The sequence below is a fragment of the Uranotaenia lowii genome, chromosome 3 (assembly GCF_029784155.1).
Source record: "Uranotaenia lowii strain MFRU-FL chromosome 3, ASM2978415v1, whole genome shotgun sequence".
Taxonomy (NCBI): Eukaryota; Metazoa; Arthropoda; class Insecta; order Diptera; family Culicidae; genus Uranotaenia; species Uranotaenia lowii.
This window is the reverse complement of record NC_073693.1, coordinates 153,047,510-153,062,490: the sequence shown is the minus strand read 5'-3', so window position 1 is coordinate 153,062,490 and position 14,981 is coordinate 153,047,510. Positions and strand designations below refer to the sequence as shown.

The 14,981-nt window shown below is 36.9% G+C and overlaps 2 protein-coding genes across 3 annotated transcripts in view; both read left to right on the top strand.

The window, feature by feature from the left end:
• The window catches only part of LOC129757320 (triple functional domain protein), a 233,912-nt gene extending 227,313 nt beyond the window's left edge, over positions 1-6,599 (top strand). For both annotated transcript variants that reach the window (XM_055754504.1, XM_055754505.1), the window contains exons 10-16: positions 194-305; positions 392-1,011; positions 2,407-2,523; positions 2,660-2,849; positions 2,921-3,115; positions 3,179-3,388; positions 3,506-6,599. In XM_055754504.1, the coding sequence (XP_055610479.1) occupies positions 194-305; positions 392-1,011; positions 2,407-2,523; positions 2,660-2,849; positions 2,921-3,115; positions 3,179-3,388; positions 3,506-3,739 (1,678 nt within the window). In that variant the 3' untranslated portion in view covers positions 3,740-6,599. The remainder of the gene's footprint in view (positions 1-193; positions 306-391; positions 1,012-2,406; positions 2,524-2,659; positions 2,850-2,920; positions 3,116-3,178; positions 3,389-3,505) is intronic.
• A 2,916-nt stretch (positions 6,600-9,515) lies between these two features.
• LOC129755432 (Y-box factor homolog) lies at positions 9,516-12,852 on the top strand. Its single transcript, XM_055751928.1, has one exon. It carries the CDS (start codon positions 9,820-9,822, stop codon positions 10,834-10,836), a length of 1,017 nt encoding a protein of 338 aa, XP_055607903.1. The 5' UTR covers positions 9,516-9,819; the 3' UTR covers positions 10,837-12,852.
• Positions 12,853-14,981: the final 2,129 nt, after the last annotated feature.

Below are 14,981 nucleotides of genomic sequence, written 5' to 3'. Positions count from 1 at the left end.
TTGCAAATCGAAACTCAAGTTACAGCTCTCATTTCAATCTCTTAACCTTCTGAAATATGTTGAAAATCAATTCAATATTATGTATAATTACTTAAAATCTAAATGATTTTCAATTTTTTTTTAATGAGTCACTTCTAAAATTATTTCGTACAATTATTTATAAACTCTACAACTTTTCATTGTTCCGTTGCAGGAAAAAATGGCTACCAACGCAGTTCCGCAAGCTATCCCACGGCAAATCGGATAAGTTACCACCTGTCGATAAGCCTCTCATCGGTAAAAAGGGCTCGGACAAGAAAGCCAAGGTAAGAAAGGGGATCTTTTAGCCGATAAAAATGCTGAAATTTCACATTGCTGTACCTAATGACTCTCTTTTTCCAATTCGTTCTAGGAGAAACCACTCGAGGAACCATCCACAACGACTCCACAAAACGAGTTGGAGAACGAGGAAGAACCAACTATCGAACTGCCCCCGCCAATGAAACCGATACAGGATTCCTCAACGACGCTTTCCGGGACTCCGGCGTCCAACCTGGCCTCGGTCGAAGATCAGTCCTGTACCAGTGACAAGCTGACAAAAGCGATGTCGCTGAAATCGTTAGAGGAACCGGCGGCTGCTGTAAATCAGACCGCGGACGTGGCTGAAATCGAACGGATAGTCAAAGAAAAGGTGCAGAATTTCAAATATCTGGAGAACGATTCCACCACCGGTAGCACCGAGCCCGGCAGCTGTTCCATCGGGGACATCGGGAGCGGCGTCGTTGGAAGCAGTAGTATTCCGCTGGAAGTTGGTGTGCCATCAGTGAGCAACGGAGGTATCGGTAGCAGTGGCACTTCCGTGCTCATGAAACCGGTAATGTCGCCGCAGATTTCCGAGAACGAAGCCACCGATGACAATCTAACCGACGAGCAGGGCATCGAGGACATTCTGCGGAAGCGGATGTTTGCCCTGCGCGAACTGGTCGCAACCGAGGAAGCCTACGTCAACGATCTGTCGCAGATAGTCAATGGGTAAGTGCACCCAAAATAATTTTCACTTAAAAAATAAGTGACACCTGTAGTAAATTCTCGCCATACGTAATTTCATTTGAATTTTGAGTGATGGGTCAAGTGAATTCACTTAAGTGACCGGTCAAGTGAATTACACTATGACGTTCGAGTGAAATTTATCTGAGTTTCTAAGTAAGTTTCTAGTTAATTATCTCTAGCGTTTTTAAATAAAAGAACATTTATAGAACAGCACTACGATTTCAAATTCTTACATTACGCTTTCGCCATAAATTTATGGCGAAAGAAAAATTCCATCGCAATCCCAAGGCAGATCGGTTACTGCGGATAGTGCGACTTCTAAATCTTCCCTGCTGCATACCAGAAAATCTGTCCCGTTCAACCCACAAGCTGAAACATGATAACACCCTTAAATAACTTTTTCTTACATCACGTTTAACACAAACTACCGCCAAAATCGCCTATTAAAGAATTGGGAAAATCCAAATTCAGCATAAGCTTTGAACGCTGCTCTTTAGAATTTGCCATTTTGAACTCTGAAAATAAACACAATTACAACCTGACATTCACTTGAAATTCAAGTGATGGGGAAGTGAATATTTTTTCTCAGTTTTTAAGTGAAAAATCATGTGTATTTTAAGAGTGAATTTGGGTTCAGTGTGGAATCTATCGTTGGAACTTATGGTTTACTCAATTGAATGGGAGAATTTTTCAATTACATACATTAATAAATTTGTTCTAAAATCTGTTTCAGTTGATGGACAAATTCTAAAAAAAAAATCAAATGGCTTGCCTTTATTTTTTTTTTAAAATGAATTTTTAACCTGCAACATATGTATGTATCACCTGTTTCTCTTTCTCAACTCGCCAGTCGCTTTCAATGGCAGCATACGTGTACATATTTATGTACATACTACATACGTTGCTTGAAGGTGTCCACAAAACACGGTAGGGCCTTTGCCTTATGACTGTCTGCCTCCATTTGCAACAAGTCGTGGAGCAGTTTTCATTAACATACGGTGTCACGCAATCACCTAGCAATTTGTCGGGGAGGATGACAATCCTTAGTTTCCTTCCATTGTGTTGCATATAGATCTTCAACCGGTGGCGCTCTGTTGTGAAGAAGGTTTCAACCTGAAATGTGTTGTAACTTCTAGGCTCGTAGTTTTTTTCATGTGGTGCTTTAAACCCAGAATTTATTATCCTGCTGTTGGAGATTTTAGTTGAGGCTCCCTAAAACATTCGGTATGAGCCTTTTCAAATAAACGAAATTGTATTAAAAGGATTTACTTCTTTTCGTTATTGGGTGTGGCTAGTTTTTAAAACAGTAAATTACTGGGACTCTATTACATTGTTTTTACTAATTTTCGCAATTTTTTTTTATGATGCATATTTTAGGTACATTGCGGAGATTAGGAATCCAGCCAGTTTGGTGCTGATTCCAGAAGACCTAAAAGGTGGCAAGGAGCGAATGGTTTTTGGCAACATAGAAGCAATCTACGAGTGGCATCGAGAGTAAGTGTTCTTTTTTCAATTATTATGGTTTTTGCAAAAATGTGGTCTTATTAAGAAAACTACTACCTATAACTAATTTAAAAAAAAAAACAGAAGAAAAGAGTTTTTTGATTTTCATACATTCTGCCATTTTCAGTCACTTTCTGAAATCTCTACAAAAATGTTTGCAAAATCCTCATGAACTCGGGCTACTTATAAAGCGAAGCGAGCGAAAGCTGCACATGTACGTAGTCTACTGTCAAAACAAACCTGTTTCGGAGCACATTGTGCAGGAGCATATGAGTTATTTTGATGAATTACGCTTAAAATTAAAGTATAAATTATGTGTAAGTATTAGATCTTTTGCCATTCTTATCAATGGGAAATTTTAATCTCATTACATTGTTCTTTATTTCAGTTAGGAGATATGCTCATTAAACCTGTCCAAAGAATAATGAAGTACGAATTACTGTTGAAGGATATCTTGAAGCACACTCAGCGGGCCGGTCTCACCGAGGAAATTTCAGGATTACAAGATGCAATGCATATAATGCGAGTAGTTCCTAAGGCGGCCAACGATATGATGGATGTCGGAAGGTTGCAAAAATTCGAGGTGAATTGAACGTCTTGTTTTGCTCATAGCACAAAATAACCTAATTTTTCCACAAACAAATAGGGTAAAATAACGGCACAGGGCAAGCTGATATTGCATGGGCCGCTATACTGTGTTGAAGGTGCCAGTAGTAGTGATAAGAATTCGTACAACACCCAGAAGCCCAAAGAACTGCATGTCTTTCTGTTCGAGCAGAACATCATCTTCGCGGAGATCGTCGGCAAAAAGACGCAGTTCACGAGCCCGAGCTACATCTATAAAGCACACATTCAGGTGAGTAAGAAGCAAAGAAAAGTTCTGGAATCTTTTCCGATACTCTTACTTGAAATTAAGTTGCGAAACATTGCGTAACTTGATCAAAATTTGTCAACGTTTCCTTTAAATTCGCAGGTGAACAAAATGAAAATGGAAAACCTTTCTGATCAGACCAACGGAAATCGGTTTTCGCTCTGCTCAAGCGATCCACATCGTCTCAATATAAGCTTTATATGTACCGCCCCCACGATCGAACTGCATAACGAGTGGCTCAACACGATTCACAACATTCTGCAGACACAGAACGATTTTCTCAGAGCAATACAAAGTCCTATCGCGTACCAAAAAGAGTTGACGAAGGACTCCTAAACTGGTGTTACACACACCAAATGGAAAGGAAAAAAACCAACAAAACACATATAGAACAAAGAACAAAAGACCGCTGTATTTATTTGATATAAGTGGAATAAAGCGGTGCAACTTTTAATTCGATAAGGATACCAGCAATGCCATCTATTTACACTCTTGGACGGTGAGTCTAACAGGATCAAGCGATAGGACGAGGAGGAAAGCTGTTGATAGGTGGGATCAACGGGGCACGATTCGAAATGTGACAAAATGTAGATTTCCCAAAGCTGACTCACATTCACTCGGCAAAGCATACGAAAAGGAATCAATTTTAAGAACACCCAATATGCAAATTTTACGATAAGTCAATAATAAAAACATACATTATTTGTAATAAAACATTTATACATATTAAACCGAAATGTGCGATGCACTGTGCAATGCTTTGTCAAAAAATACCAAACCGCAAAGGCGAACCAAAATCTCTTCGCTGGATAGCAAGCAAATTCGAATGTCAGAGTTTACAAAGATAAAACATCACTTGAGCAAGCTAGAGCATTTCTCCAAGCAGTAAAACCAAAATTTATCGAACATGGGTAAATAAAAGTATATTTTACTAACAGCATTATATTCAACAACAAAAATACAATGTGACAAAAATAAAACTAAAGTTTAAAATAAAGAACACAAGCAGTAGTAGCATAAGTGAAAATACTTTATCTGGAAAACGATCATCACTCTCTAGGAAAAGATAAAAAAAGTACACCAGTGAGATGTCAGACATCAACCACAAAGCAAACAAACAAATAATTAGATCAACAGAGAAAATCATATTTTTCGATCATTTTGAATCGTAGCTGACACAACAATTAGTTGATCCGTTCGTCCTCAAGTAAGGTGGAAAGCAGAATGCATCGCCGATCGAAAGTTTTGAGCTAATGTGTCCCAGAGGAAACTAAACCCAAATTAGTTGAACATCATTTTTATGGTTCGATGATTTTTCGAATCTGTCTAGAAATGGACTTAAAAAAATTCCAACTGATTACGTTCACATTTCAAACTTTGCCATACATATGGCAAGCCGAGATAAAGGAGTGATGGGACTGTTAATTCAAAACCGATAATATGACTGCATGAGAAGAATATCTACCGAAACTCAAAGCTCAGAGAAAGGCAACTCAGCATTAAACTTATGCTTCGTTCCCTAGATAACTTTTTCATTGATCTTCTGATTGCTACTCACTGTATGTTTTTGTCGGAAGGGTCGATCCATGAGCAGTAAGCACACCTTGAATCATCATTTTAACATGACTATTCAAGATGTATGTCTATAATGCCTTCAAGGATCACGTGTAAGAGTTGAAGGTCGCAAAAGATGTTTTTCCCTTAAGCATGTATGTGTATGTGAGCGAATATATTTAACACAAGAAGCTATTCAACCCGACCAGGTGCTGCTATTTTTCATGAGATCACAATTCGATGGCAACTATTGATAACTGTTTGACCCGATCAGTATTATTTATAGTTATCTTTATTTTTAATCCCAAACAAAAAAATCAGCAAAAATTCTGGAAGCAAACTAATTTTGTTACAAGGGTGAGTTGCATTTCATCTACCTAATTCTTGTGCATTTTAAACCGCGTATCTCATGAAAAAAGTTTGCACACTTAACGGATAAAATGTACAGATTTATAAATGTTTCCCTAGAAGTGACACTGCATTGTACATTTTTGGCTTTAGATAAAGAAAAATTTCCCTATAAACTCAATGGTTCGCCCTAGTTCAAACGTGTAAGACCAATCTCTAGTGGAAAGACAGCAATACAAATCCGGAATAAACTTTGAACGCTGAAATTGACCATTTCTAGAAATGAAAGGCGAAGTAGCAAACTGAAACAAACATTTCAAATTAATACCACCGAGATTTCTTTGACTTATATACATTTATCCCCAAACTCTCGTCCTAATCTTTTCAATCTAGCCTTTTTCGAAAGTTGACACTACGCGAAATCATTGCTCACTCCGGTAAACTCAATGGAATAATGAAAGTTCAACAAATGACCTATCATACGAATGATTTAAGATTGGGGTCAGTGATCAGTAATAATATTGTTTTAAAAAAAACTTATCAAATTTGCTATTCGCAAACAAAATTTAACTTCTGTATACATGAAATGTGAGAAAGTATATATTTTTTCTCGCTCTTCTTCCGAAATGGTCTTATTAACCAATTATAATAATTTTATTTTACCAATCTGTGATCAGTCAGGAAAACGGACGAGTGAAAAACGTGACTGCGGGGCAGTTCTTGCTGCACCGTTTAAGCTTTTGTTCGCTTGAGTCTCAAAAAACGTGAAATGAACATGTGGTCGATGTTTGCAACTTTCCCTTGATTCTGAGTTTAATTTTTTGATCGAAAACTTATCAACAACGTGAGTGTGGTGTATGAATTGAGCCCTCCCTTCCCATACGGATCTCCTTTCAGGGGTCTTTCTTCAAATCAGTTTTTGTGATGCTTTTGCAGAAATAAGCGAGTAGCAAACAACAAAAATACCTAAATCACAAAAGGAATGTAATAAATTATACAGGAATATTTTGTGGGCGCGAAAGGAATAAGTGGAAAAGGAATCGCAGATGAAAGCTCTGTAAAATTTGTGTGATAATATTGACTAGTAATATGTTACGTTTAATTTATGAATTTATTCTGATTAAAAATTACAATCATCCGAGGAAGAGACAAAAATTTGAGAAAAAAGAAACAAAACAAACACATTGAGCCGATTCAAAATTGTAGGAACAGTTACAGTTCTTTGTAAAATGATAAGAGTAACAGTATCTGAAACAAAATCGTGAATAAAACTGTATAAAAATCGCAACTAAAATACGACGAAATGATGTATTTATCAGCTAAAACATATCCATTTTCCGTTTATGAATTCTACACCAACTACCAAATTTTAGATGATTTATTATCCTACAACTGTCAAGCAGAACAATACTTCGCACAAAACTGACCGTGCCCAACTTTAGACAGGTGAATTGACAAAACGGGAAAACAGAACAATTCTAAGAATTAATCCAACAAACCTACAGCAGTAAAAATTACGCCAAACTCTGCTATTGTTAGGTAGCAAAACGTAATTTTAAAAAGGTAAGTGTTTCTTTTTTTTTTTTCTAATTGACAGCAGAGTAGGTTTAACATGTTTTTAAAGAATGAAAATCTCGACTTTCCAAAGATAATGGTACATTTTTCATTTCTTTCAAAAAATTTCTAGAGTAAAAATAAGAATATTGGGATTTGGTAATTTGGTTTATTGAGAAATTTATAATAAAAGCACAAACCTTAGATTGTAGGGGAATGTGGGGAAACGTGGGCCACTCTAAATATCTGAGCTGCGTGTTGAGATAAAAATCTCAATCCAACTGTCGTCGTCGTCGCTTTGCGTAAGCATGTTTTTCTATATGTTGTTGCTCATTCGCTTATGATCTTAGTTTTGTCATGATCTTTCATGTGGGAAAGAAATTTTTGATGAAACATCCATAAGTCACTCACACAAACGCAATCAATATGTAAATCATTACTTGTGAGGAATCATGGGTCACATTTTTTGGGGTATCTTGGGCTACCTATATATTGGTGTTTTTATACACATTCAGAACATAAAATACGGTATTACTAGGTATCTGTAAAGTTTTTTTTATGCCAAATGAAAAGTTATGAAAAATGTTTTGTCCAACTTTTCTAATGCGATAGAGAAAAACATCAATCATGTTTAAGGAATTTAGCCGAAACGTTAGCAAGCCAGGATTTAGGAACTATTCGATCATACAGAACTCTCTTTTTTATTTCATCTGAAATTGCTTTAAAATAACTAAATGAATTATGAAATTTCAGTTTTGGGTCAACTCACAAATTTTGCACACGTTATCTAGTCAATTTGGATTAGGTGGCCCACGTTTCACCACAGTTTTTCAAAATAAAAAAAATACTTTTTTTAAACAGTCAGAACTCGGGAAACTTATGTATTTAAAAAATTTAAAAAATGCCTAATGATACCTTAAAAATGTAGAAAACCTTTTCATTTATTTTTTTCTTTTGTAAGTTATGTTATGAAGTTATGAAGCAAAGAAAAAAAGTGGCCGATGATACCCCACTCACCCCTACCTATTGGAATTATTTCAAGTATTTAGATATAAGCAAATATAATAATGGGCGATGGAAGCGAAAAGTTATTCTTTCTCTCCTTAAGAAAAACCCGTAAGATCTGTCAAAAGTTGGGTGAAAATTTAGCTGCATCCCACTTGCACTTATGGAAAACCATCACCCAAATTCGGCAGTGATTCCATCGCCTATAAATATTTAGGGGAGAATGGGTTATCGTGGGCCATGGGTCACTCTTAATATGTCGGATGTGTGTTGAGATAAAAATCTCAATCCAACTGTCATCGTCGTCGCTCTGCGTAAACCTATATTTTCATATGTTATAAACTTGTGTACGCATCATATGCTTCTTTTATTTAACTAGCCTAGAAAAATGCACTTACATAAGTAAACAAGCACCCGCCAATTACATCGGTGGGAGACCTGAAGCTGGGGGAGGAAGACTGAATGAAAAAAGAAAAAAATCTTTAAAACATCAAATTTCTCTCATCAATCTACCGACCAGTGCGAAGGTTCAAAATTTTACTTTCGTATTTAGAGATTTTCAATAAAACTTTTATGATGCTGAAAAGCACTGGTTTTACATTAAACAATTATATAATTAGGTTTTGTTTCACTCTGGCAAATTCTTGCATGTTCATGCGTATTAAGTCGCTCAAATTTCGTTGCAGTTTTTGAAGCTGGTAAATAAAAATTGTTCGATTAATGGTTGTTTTTAAAAATAGCTAAAATAACAGAATTAGATTTTAGGTAGTTCCCATGGACCGAACAACATTTTTATATAGTTCAAAGTTTATATTTAAGACTGGTATTGGATAACCTAGCTGGTGTATTCGATTTCGATGTTTACTTTTCAATCTGCAGCAATTAACTCAAAAGACTTAAATTTAGCATCTAAACAACTGAGTTACATGACTCGCTACACAAAACTGAAAATCGAAAGTTAAAATTTGAACGATTACAAATCTTTTGAACCATAGCTGGTTTTTTGCCGAACAGTAAAAAAACGATACAGAAAACGATACACCGAATTTTAGTCTTCCTCCCCCAGACCTGAAGTACATAACAAAAATATGCTCATATGCTAATGGTCATAGTTTTGTCTTGCTCTTTCACGTGGAAAAGGAATTTCTCATGAATTATCAATAAGTCACTCAAATGCAACCAATTTGCAAACCATAGTTTGTGGGGAATCATGGGGCACATAATGTGGGGTATCTTAGGCCGCCGGATCACGGAGTAGCAACCATTGGCGATGTGGAACTTGTTCTATTGAGCCACGCCAGCGATCGTGGAACGCGTACCAAGACGAATTCAGAACATTAGATTTTGTTGAGTTCAATTTTTCTTTTAAATATTTGTAGCAAAACGGTAAACGGTCAATTCAAAATGGAATGCCATAGAATTATAGCAACACGCTTAACCTAAATTAGCGCAGTCGTTATTTACTACACGCTCTACCTAAAACCCGCACCGCGCTGCCAAACTTCATCTGACAGTTCAAGAATACGCATGTCGATATGCACGATTTTTGCCCAGATTCAGGTACAACCAAATCTTGGTATCTCTTTTATGCTGCCATTCGGCTTCTGTTGGGGGAACAGTGATAGAACGACCGAAATGGTCACAGGGTGTGCGTTATAGCCAAATTCGTTCTGTTCTGTTCCATTCAAGTCGTGTGTTTCGACATGCGGTACCAGCAGCTGCCTTGGTGAAGAGAAAAAATGTGACTGTGCTTTCAAATGGGAAATTAAAAATCCGTAAATTCACCGTAAATACGATCCAAAATAGCATGACTATTACGTTAATTTTTACATCTTGATAACCAGAACGCAACATCAAATAGTCATTGTAAAGTGAATCAACAACATCTGAGTTTTTCCAATTCGTAAAAAAGTGTAGTCTTTTGAGTGAAAAAATTAGCAGGAAGAGATAACAACATGGCTGACCAGCAAGTCGTGAATGTACCAGAACAGCAGCAGCCGCCCCAACAGCAAAACCAGCAACAACAGCAGCCGCAGCAGCAACCGGAACAACAACCTTCGGTTAACAACAAACCTGTCATCGTCCAGCAGCCGAAAGTAGTGATTGCGACCAAGGTAACCGGTGTGGTCAAATGGTTCAACGTGAAGAGCGGATATGGATTCATCAACCGTAGTGACACAAAGGAGGATGTCTTTGTGCACCAATCTGCCATTGCCCGTAACAACCCGAAGAAGGCGGTACGTTCCGTGGGTGATGGAGAATTTGTGGAGTTTGATGTCGTCATCGGAGAGAAGGGCAACGAAGCCGCAAATGTGACCGGTCCCCAGGGAGAACCGGTGAAGGGCAGCCCATATGCCGCCGACAAACGACGCAGCTATCGCCAGTGGTGGCAGAAGCGAGGAGGAAAACGTCTCCCAGGATCGAAGGATCATATTGATGAAGATAATATTCCGGAAGGACAGATAGAAGTTCAGCAACATCAACAGCAACCTCCCCAGCATCAGCAAATTAAACAACAGCAGCCGCCACAACAGCGCCGGTTCCGCCCACGTGGTAGAGGAGGGTATTCGTACTCGTATCGTCCTCCGCCGCGGGGACCTCGCCGTGATGGCCCCCCACCAATGCAAGATAACGGTCCTATGGATCAGAACCAAATAATCGAAGGACAGAACGGTGGTCCTCGTCAAGGTGGTCGTGGAGGTGGTGGTCCGAGGCGTTTCTTCCGTCGTGACTACCGTGCCGGAGGACGCGGAATGGGTGGATCCGGTGGCCCACCAAGGCGCGGTGGATACCGTGGAGATTATCAGCAGAATGGCCCCGAACAACCACGTCGTATGCCGCCTGGCCGGGGTGGTGGTCGTCCTCGCTATCCTCGCCGTGGTGGAGTTCGAACTCAGAGGCCAAGAAACGACGCCGGAGCTGGTGGCAACAATAACGCTGTTCAAAACACTACCACTGAAAGCTCTGCTTAAACATCTGGGAGCATCACACTTAAAAAAAAGGGCAGAGAAAAGGCGCGGATTGGTTTTGTTTTCAACACCATTTGTCTACATACACTCTTCAACACCAACCAGAAGAACTTGAACCCGTTTAAAACAACACAGGTTCCCAACATCTCTTGTATGTACATGTCTCTTTGAAGTAAGTCTCTTACGCGTGAAAAAAACAACCTATAGAATATAGAGAAGTATAAAAATCTATACTGTTTAAATATAATTGTTCAATTGACAACCAAATTGAATATTGGATCGTGTTAAACAAAAAACGGAAAAATGTTTAAATTTTGAATCGAATCGGAAAAGCAACTAACAAGATAAAAACAAACATTGCAACTAATCAGAAAAAAGTAGCAGCAGCTCGTTTGAAAGAGATGTGCACTAACTTTGCAGCACACCGGGTTAGGTTGAACTAGAGCGAAAATTTCCGCTAGCAGATCAATTGCGTTCCAATCAGCTCAACACAATTCGGACGATGGGTTCTTCATTCAAACTAACATCTTGTTAATTAAAATCTAAAATCATCATTCTTTTTAACAAGCAAAAAGAGAAGAAACAATGATGCACAGTCGCATAAGAAACAGCCTGTTAAACAACGTGAGGCTTTTTCGAAATCATAGAAGAGCCAATTCGTCGAATTGTCAAGTCGAAAACCGGAAACATCCTGGCATGGTGCAACAACCGCGGTTTACACCGGAACACCAGCAGTAGTTGGAACGAGCTTTTGACATCTCCTGTTCGACATAAAACATGTATTGTATTGTTTTTTCGTATCGTTTTCTGAAATTTAGAACACGCACTTTTGTTGGTTCGACCGGTTTCGCAACTGGTCTCCCGACTAAGTAGAAAAAAACTTTTAAATTGACCGAAATAAAAGTAAAAGTATTGAAATTTGAATCATATAAAAACAACCAATATTCGGTTTGGTTCCAAATATAAATTTTGATTTGCTAAACATAAAAGAGTTCGTGTTCCCGAAAGTTGAAAAAACCAAAACTAAAAGAATAACCATTCATAAATGATCATGTGAATCAGCAAAAGTAGTAGAGGAAAATGTTACAGTAAGGTACAGCATAATCTTGAGAGAAAAGATAGAGATTACTCAAAAGGTAAAGTTTTAATTTAGTGTTCACGTTGTAGGACGGCCGCGACAAGCGAGAAGATGTGATCTTTCTCGGCGTAGTCGATTTGTGGTTTCCTTTTTCTTTTCGAGCTGTAATATCGTTCGTGTTATTTTTGTTTGTTTTGTGTTTGCTTTACCGGATAGTCACGAGCAAGATATTTTTAGTATTTGAAACAGGCGCACTAATCGCGTATCGTTTTTTTTATTTTAAAACTTGCTTTTTCACACATACACTATATTGCGTAGACACAAACATTATAATACTTACAAAAAACACTAAGAATACCAGAAAAGTGTAGGCGAAAAATTATGGCATTTTGTATCGATGTGTTTTCAACCATAGAAATATCATTTTAACAAATATCTAACCCCCTCTTTCAATCTACAAGTAATATTCACTGAAGAAAACAAAACGAGGCAAGGCATTGCAGAGTCTTGAAAAAAACATCAACAATTGATATTGTGGACAGCATAAGTAGAAAGCACGAAAATATTAAAATACGGAGTGAAGTAAGATGATGATTAAGAAGAAACCGTTACATAAAACATGCTATAATCAGTAAGGAATGATAACATAAACTACTTAAATAAGGAAGAAAAATGTACTAGTAATAAAGAAAAAATCACGTTTGTTTGCTCCAAGACAACATAACAAAATGATAAAAAATCAGAAGAAGTATACTAGAGGCAACGCGGAGAGAACTTCCAACACAAAATTAATACCCCTTCAAAGAGACATTCGCTAACCATTCTGCCAAAAGAAAATCAGATACCAGCAAAGCAGAACAATAAAACAGAAAGTTGCTATCATTGGTTCATAAAAATTACAAAAAATGGATTAAATCTGCAAAAAAATTGAAAAAATTAAACCGAGCGTGTTATATTTTATGAAAGAAACTGTATACCAAATATTTTTTTTATTATATTGGAATTTGGAAACTTTAATGAATCGATTCAAGCTTATAGCAGACTCTCAGTAGTTTTTGGGTTCATGAATAAAGTGCTAAGTTTGTTGGTTAATTTCTTAGTTATTGACGTTGAATGGTTGTGGAAAGGCTACAATAGATAATTCCGATTCTTAATGGCTGTATTAGCCTTAAAGTGCTCAGATAAGCCTTTCCCCTTGTTTTTCTTATCACTTTTATCGATATTCTTCATCATTTTCTCATGATCGGGTATTGAAGACTTCCCCACAGTTTCTGATGAGAATTTTAGCATTGGGTTTTGTGGTTGCCATCGTAAGTAGGGTCGTTACACTAAACCCATCTTAGGTTAAAACCTGATGTGCCTTTTGGTTTTTGTCTAGGGTACCTACATTGTCCATGGGAGGCTGTGCTCTTGAACCTATAGCGGTGAAGTTCATATGACGCCCGATTAGGCTAATGCGCGTCTCTCGTGTAATTTAAGCATGAACAAAAAATTGTTTTGAATATTTGGATTGATCATTTCAAGTATAATTTTCTTTATAGTACCCCTGGTATTTTATAATATGCGCTCGATATTGTACGCCACTTTCAAAATGTTTAAAAAAAATTTCATTTTTCAGAATGCCAAATTCAAACCAAAGGTAAACCAAAAAGTGTTTGAACATTTGTCAGACATTAATCCGCCCAAATAAACTTTTAATTTTTTTTTAAATTTATTTTAATCCATTTTAATTTTGTCTTTCAGTCAAAATGTCATGCTGCATTAGGGTATTTTTTCATCATCTGACATTCTACCGCCGCGGGGTTCTTCATTCTGCATAAATCACTTTTACTGCAAACTCTGAACAAAGCACGAAAAAATAGTAGGAGGTACCATTTCTTCTTTGCTTCATAACTACTTTATAATAAAAGAAAAAAATAAATTGAAAGATTACATTTTTAAGGTATCATTAGGCCATTTTTTTATTTTTTTAAATAAATTAGTTTCCCTGAATTCTGTCTGTTTAAAAAAAAGTAGATTTTTTTTTGGATTCTGAAAAATTGTGAGTAATCGATCGTAGACCACCAAATCCAAATTGACTAGATAACGTGCAAAGTTTATGAGTTGACCCAAAACTGAAATTTCAATAATTCATTTAGTTATTTTAAAGCAATTTCAGATGAGGAAATAAAAAAGAGAGTTGTATATGATCATATATTTTCTAAATCCTGGCTCGCGAACGTTTCGGCAAATTTCCCTAAAACTTAAAATCAATGTTCGGAAAATCGTTCAAGAAAAGCAATCAGGATTCGTTTAAAGCTAGAATACATATACCTCCGAGTGCTCTGATACGCACGTGGTAAAAGTTTCCGTTAAATCTTTGTCAATTTCAAGAAAAACCAGGAGAGTCCATTGCGGTTACCTAGTAATGATTCTATTCTTTAACGCAAAGCAAAAAATTAAGAATCATCTGGTAGCCTCCACAGATCGCCCAAAAGTGAAACATATCAGTTGTGACCTAGATGGCTGAAAATCATCAAGGAAGGCAATCTTCATCGAGACGTTCGATACAAGGCCGTGCGAACGGGGGGGGGGGGGGGGGGGGGTTTAGGGGTTTAACCCCTCCCATGGAGGTTTTTTCCAAGTCATATTTTTAGTTCAAGAAAGAAATTTACCGTATATGTCAGAAAATTTAATGCTAAATCACTCAAGGCCTTAGACATTTTATTTTAAGACGTTTCCAAATTGATACTTATGTTTAATTGTAAGTTGCAGTTTGTAATTCAATAGATCATCTGTATTGAAACTCAAATCTCGACACAAAAAGTGGATTGTATTTAGAATGGGTTTATTAAGAAGTGTAACCAACTAAATTCAGAGTTTTAGCATCAACTTTGTTTTTTTTTTTGATTTTCTAATACTCAACTCCACATTCAAAAGGTTTATTATAAATTACACAAGGCCACAAAATTCACATCTTTCCTTTTTAATATAACTTTATAATGTTTAAAAATCATATCAACATCATCATCATCATCAACATCATCAAATCATAACTATCTGAATTTTGAGAGAAATTTTAAAATTTTGA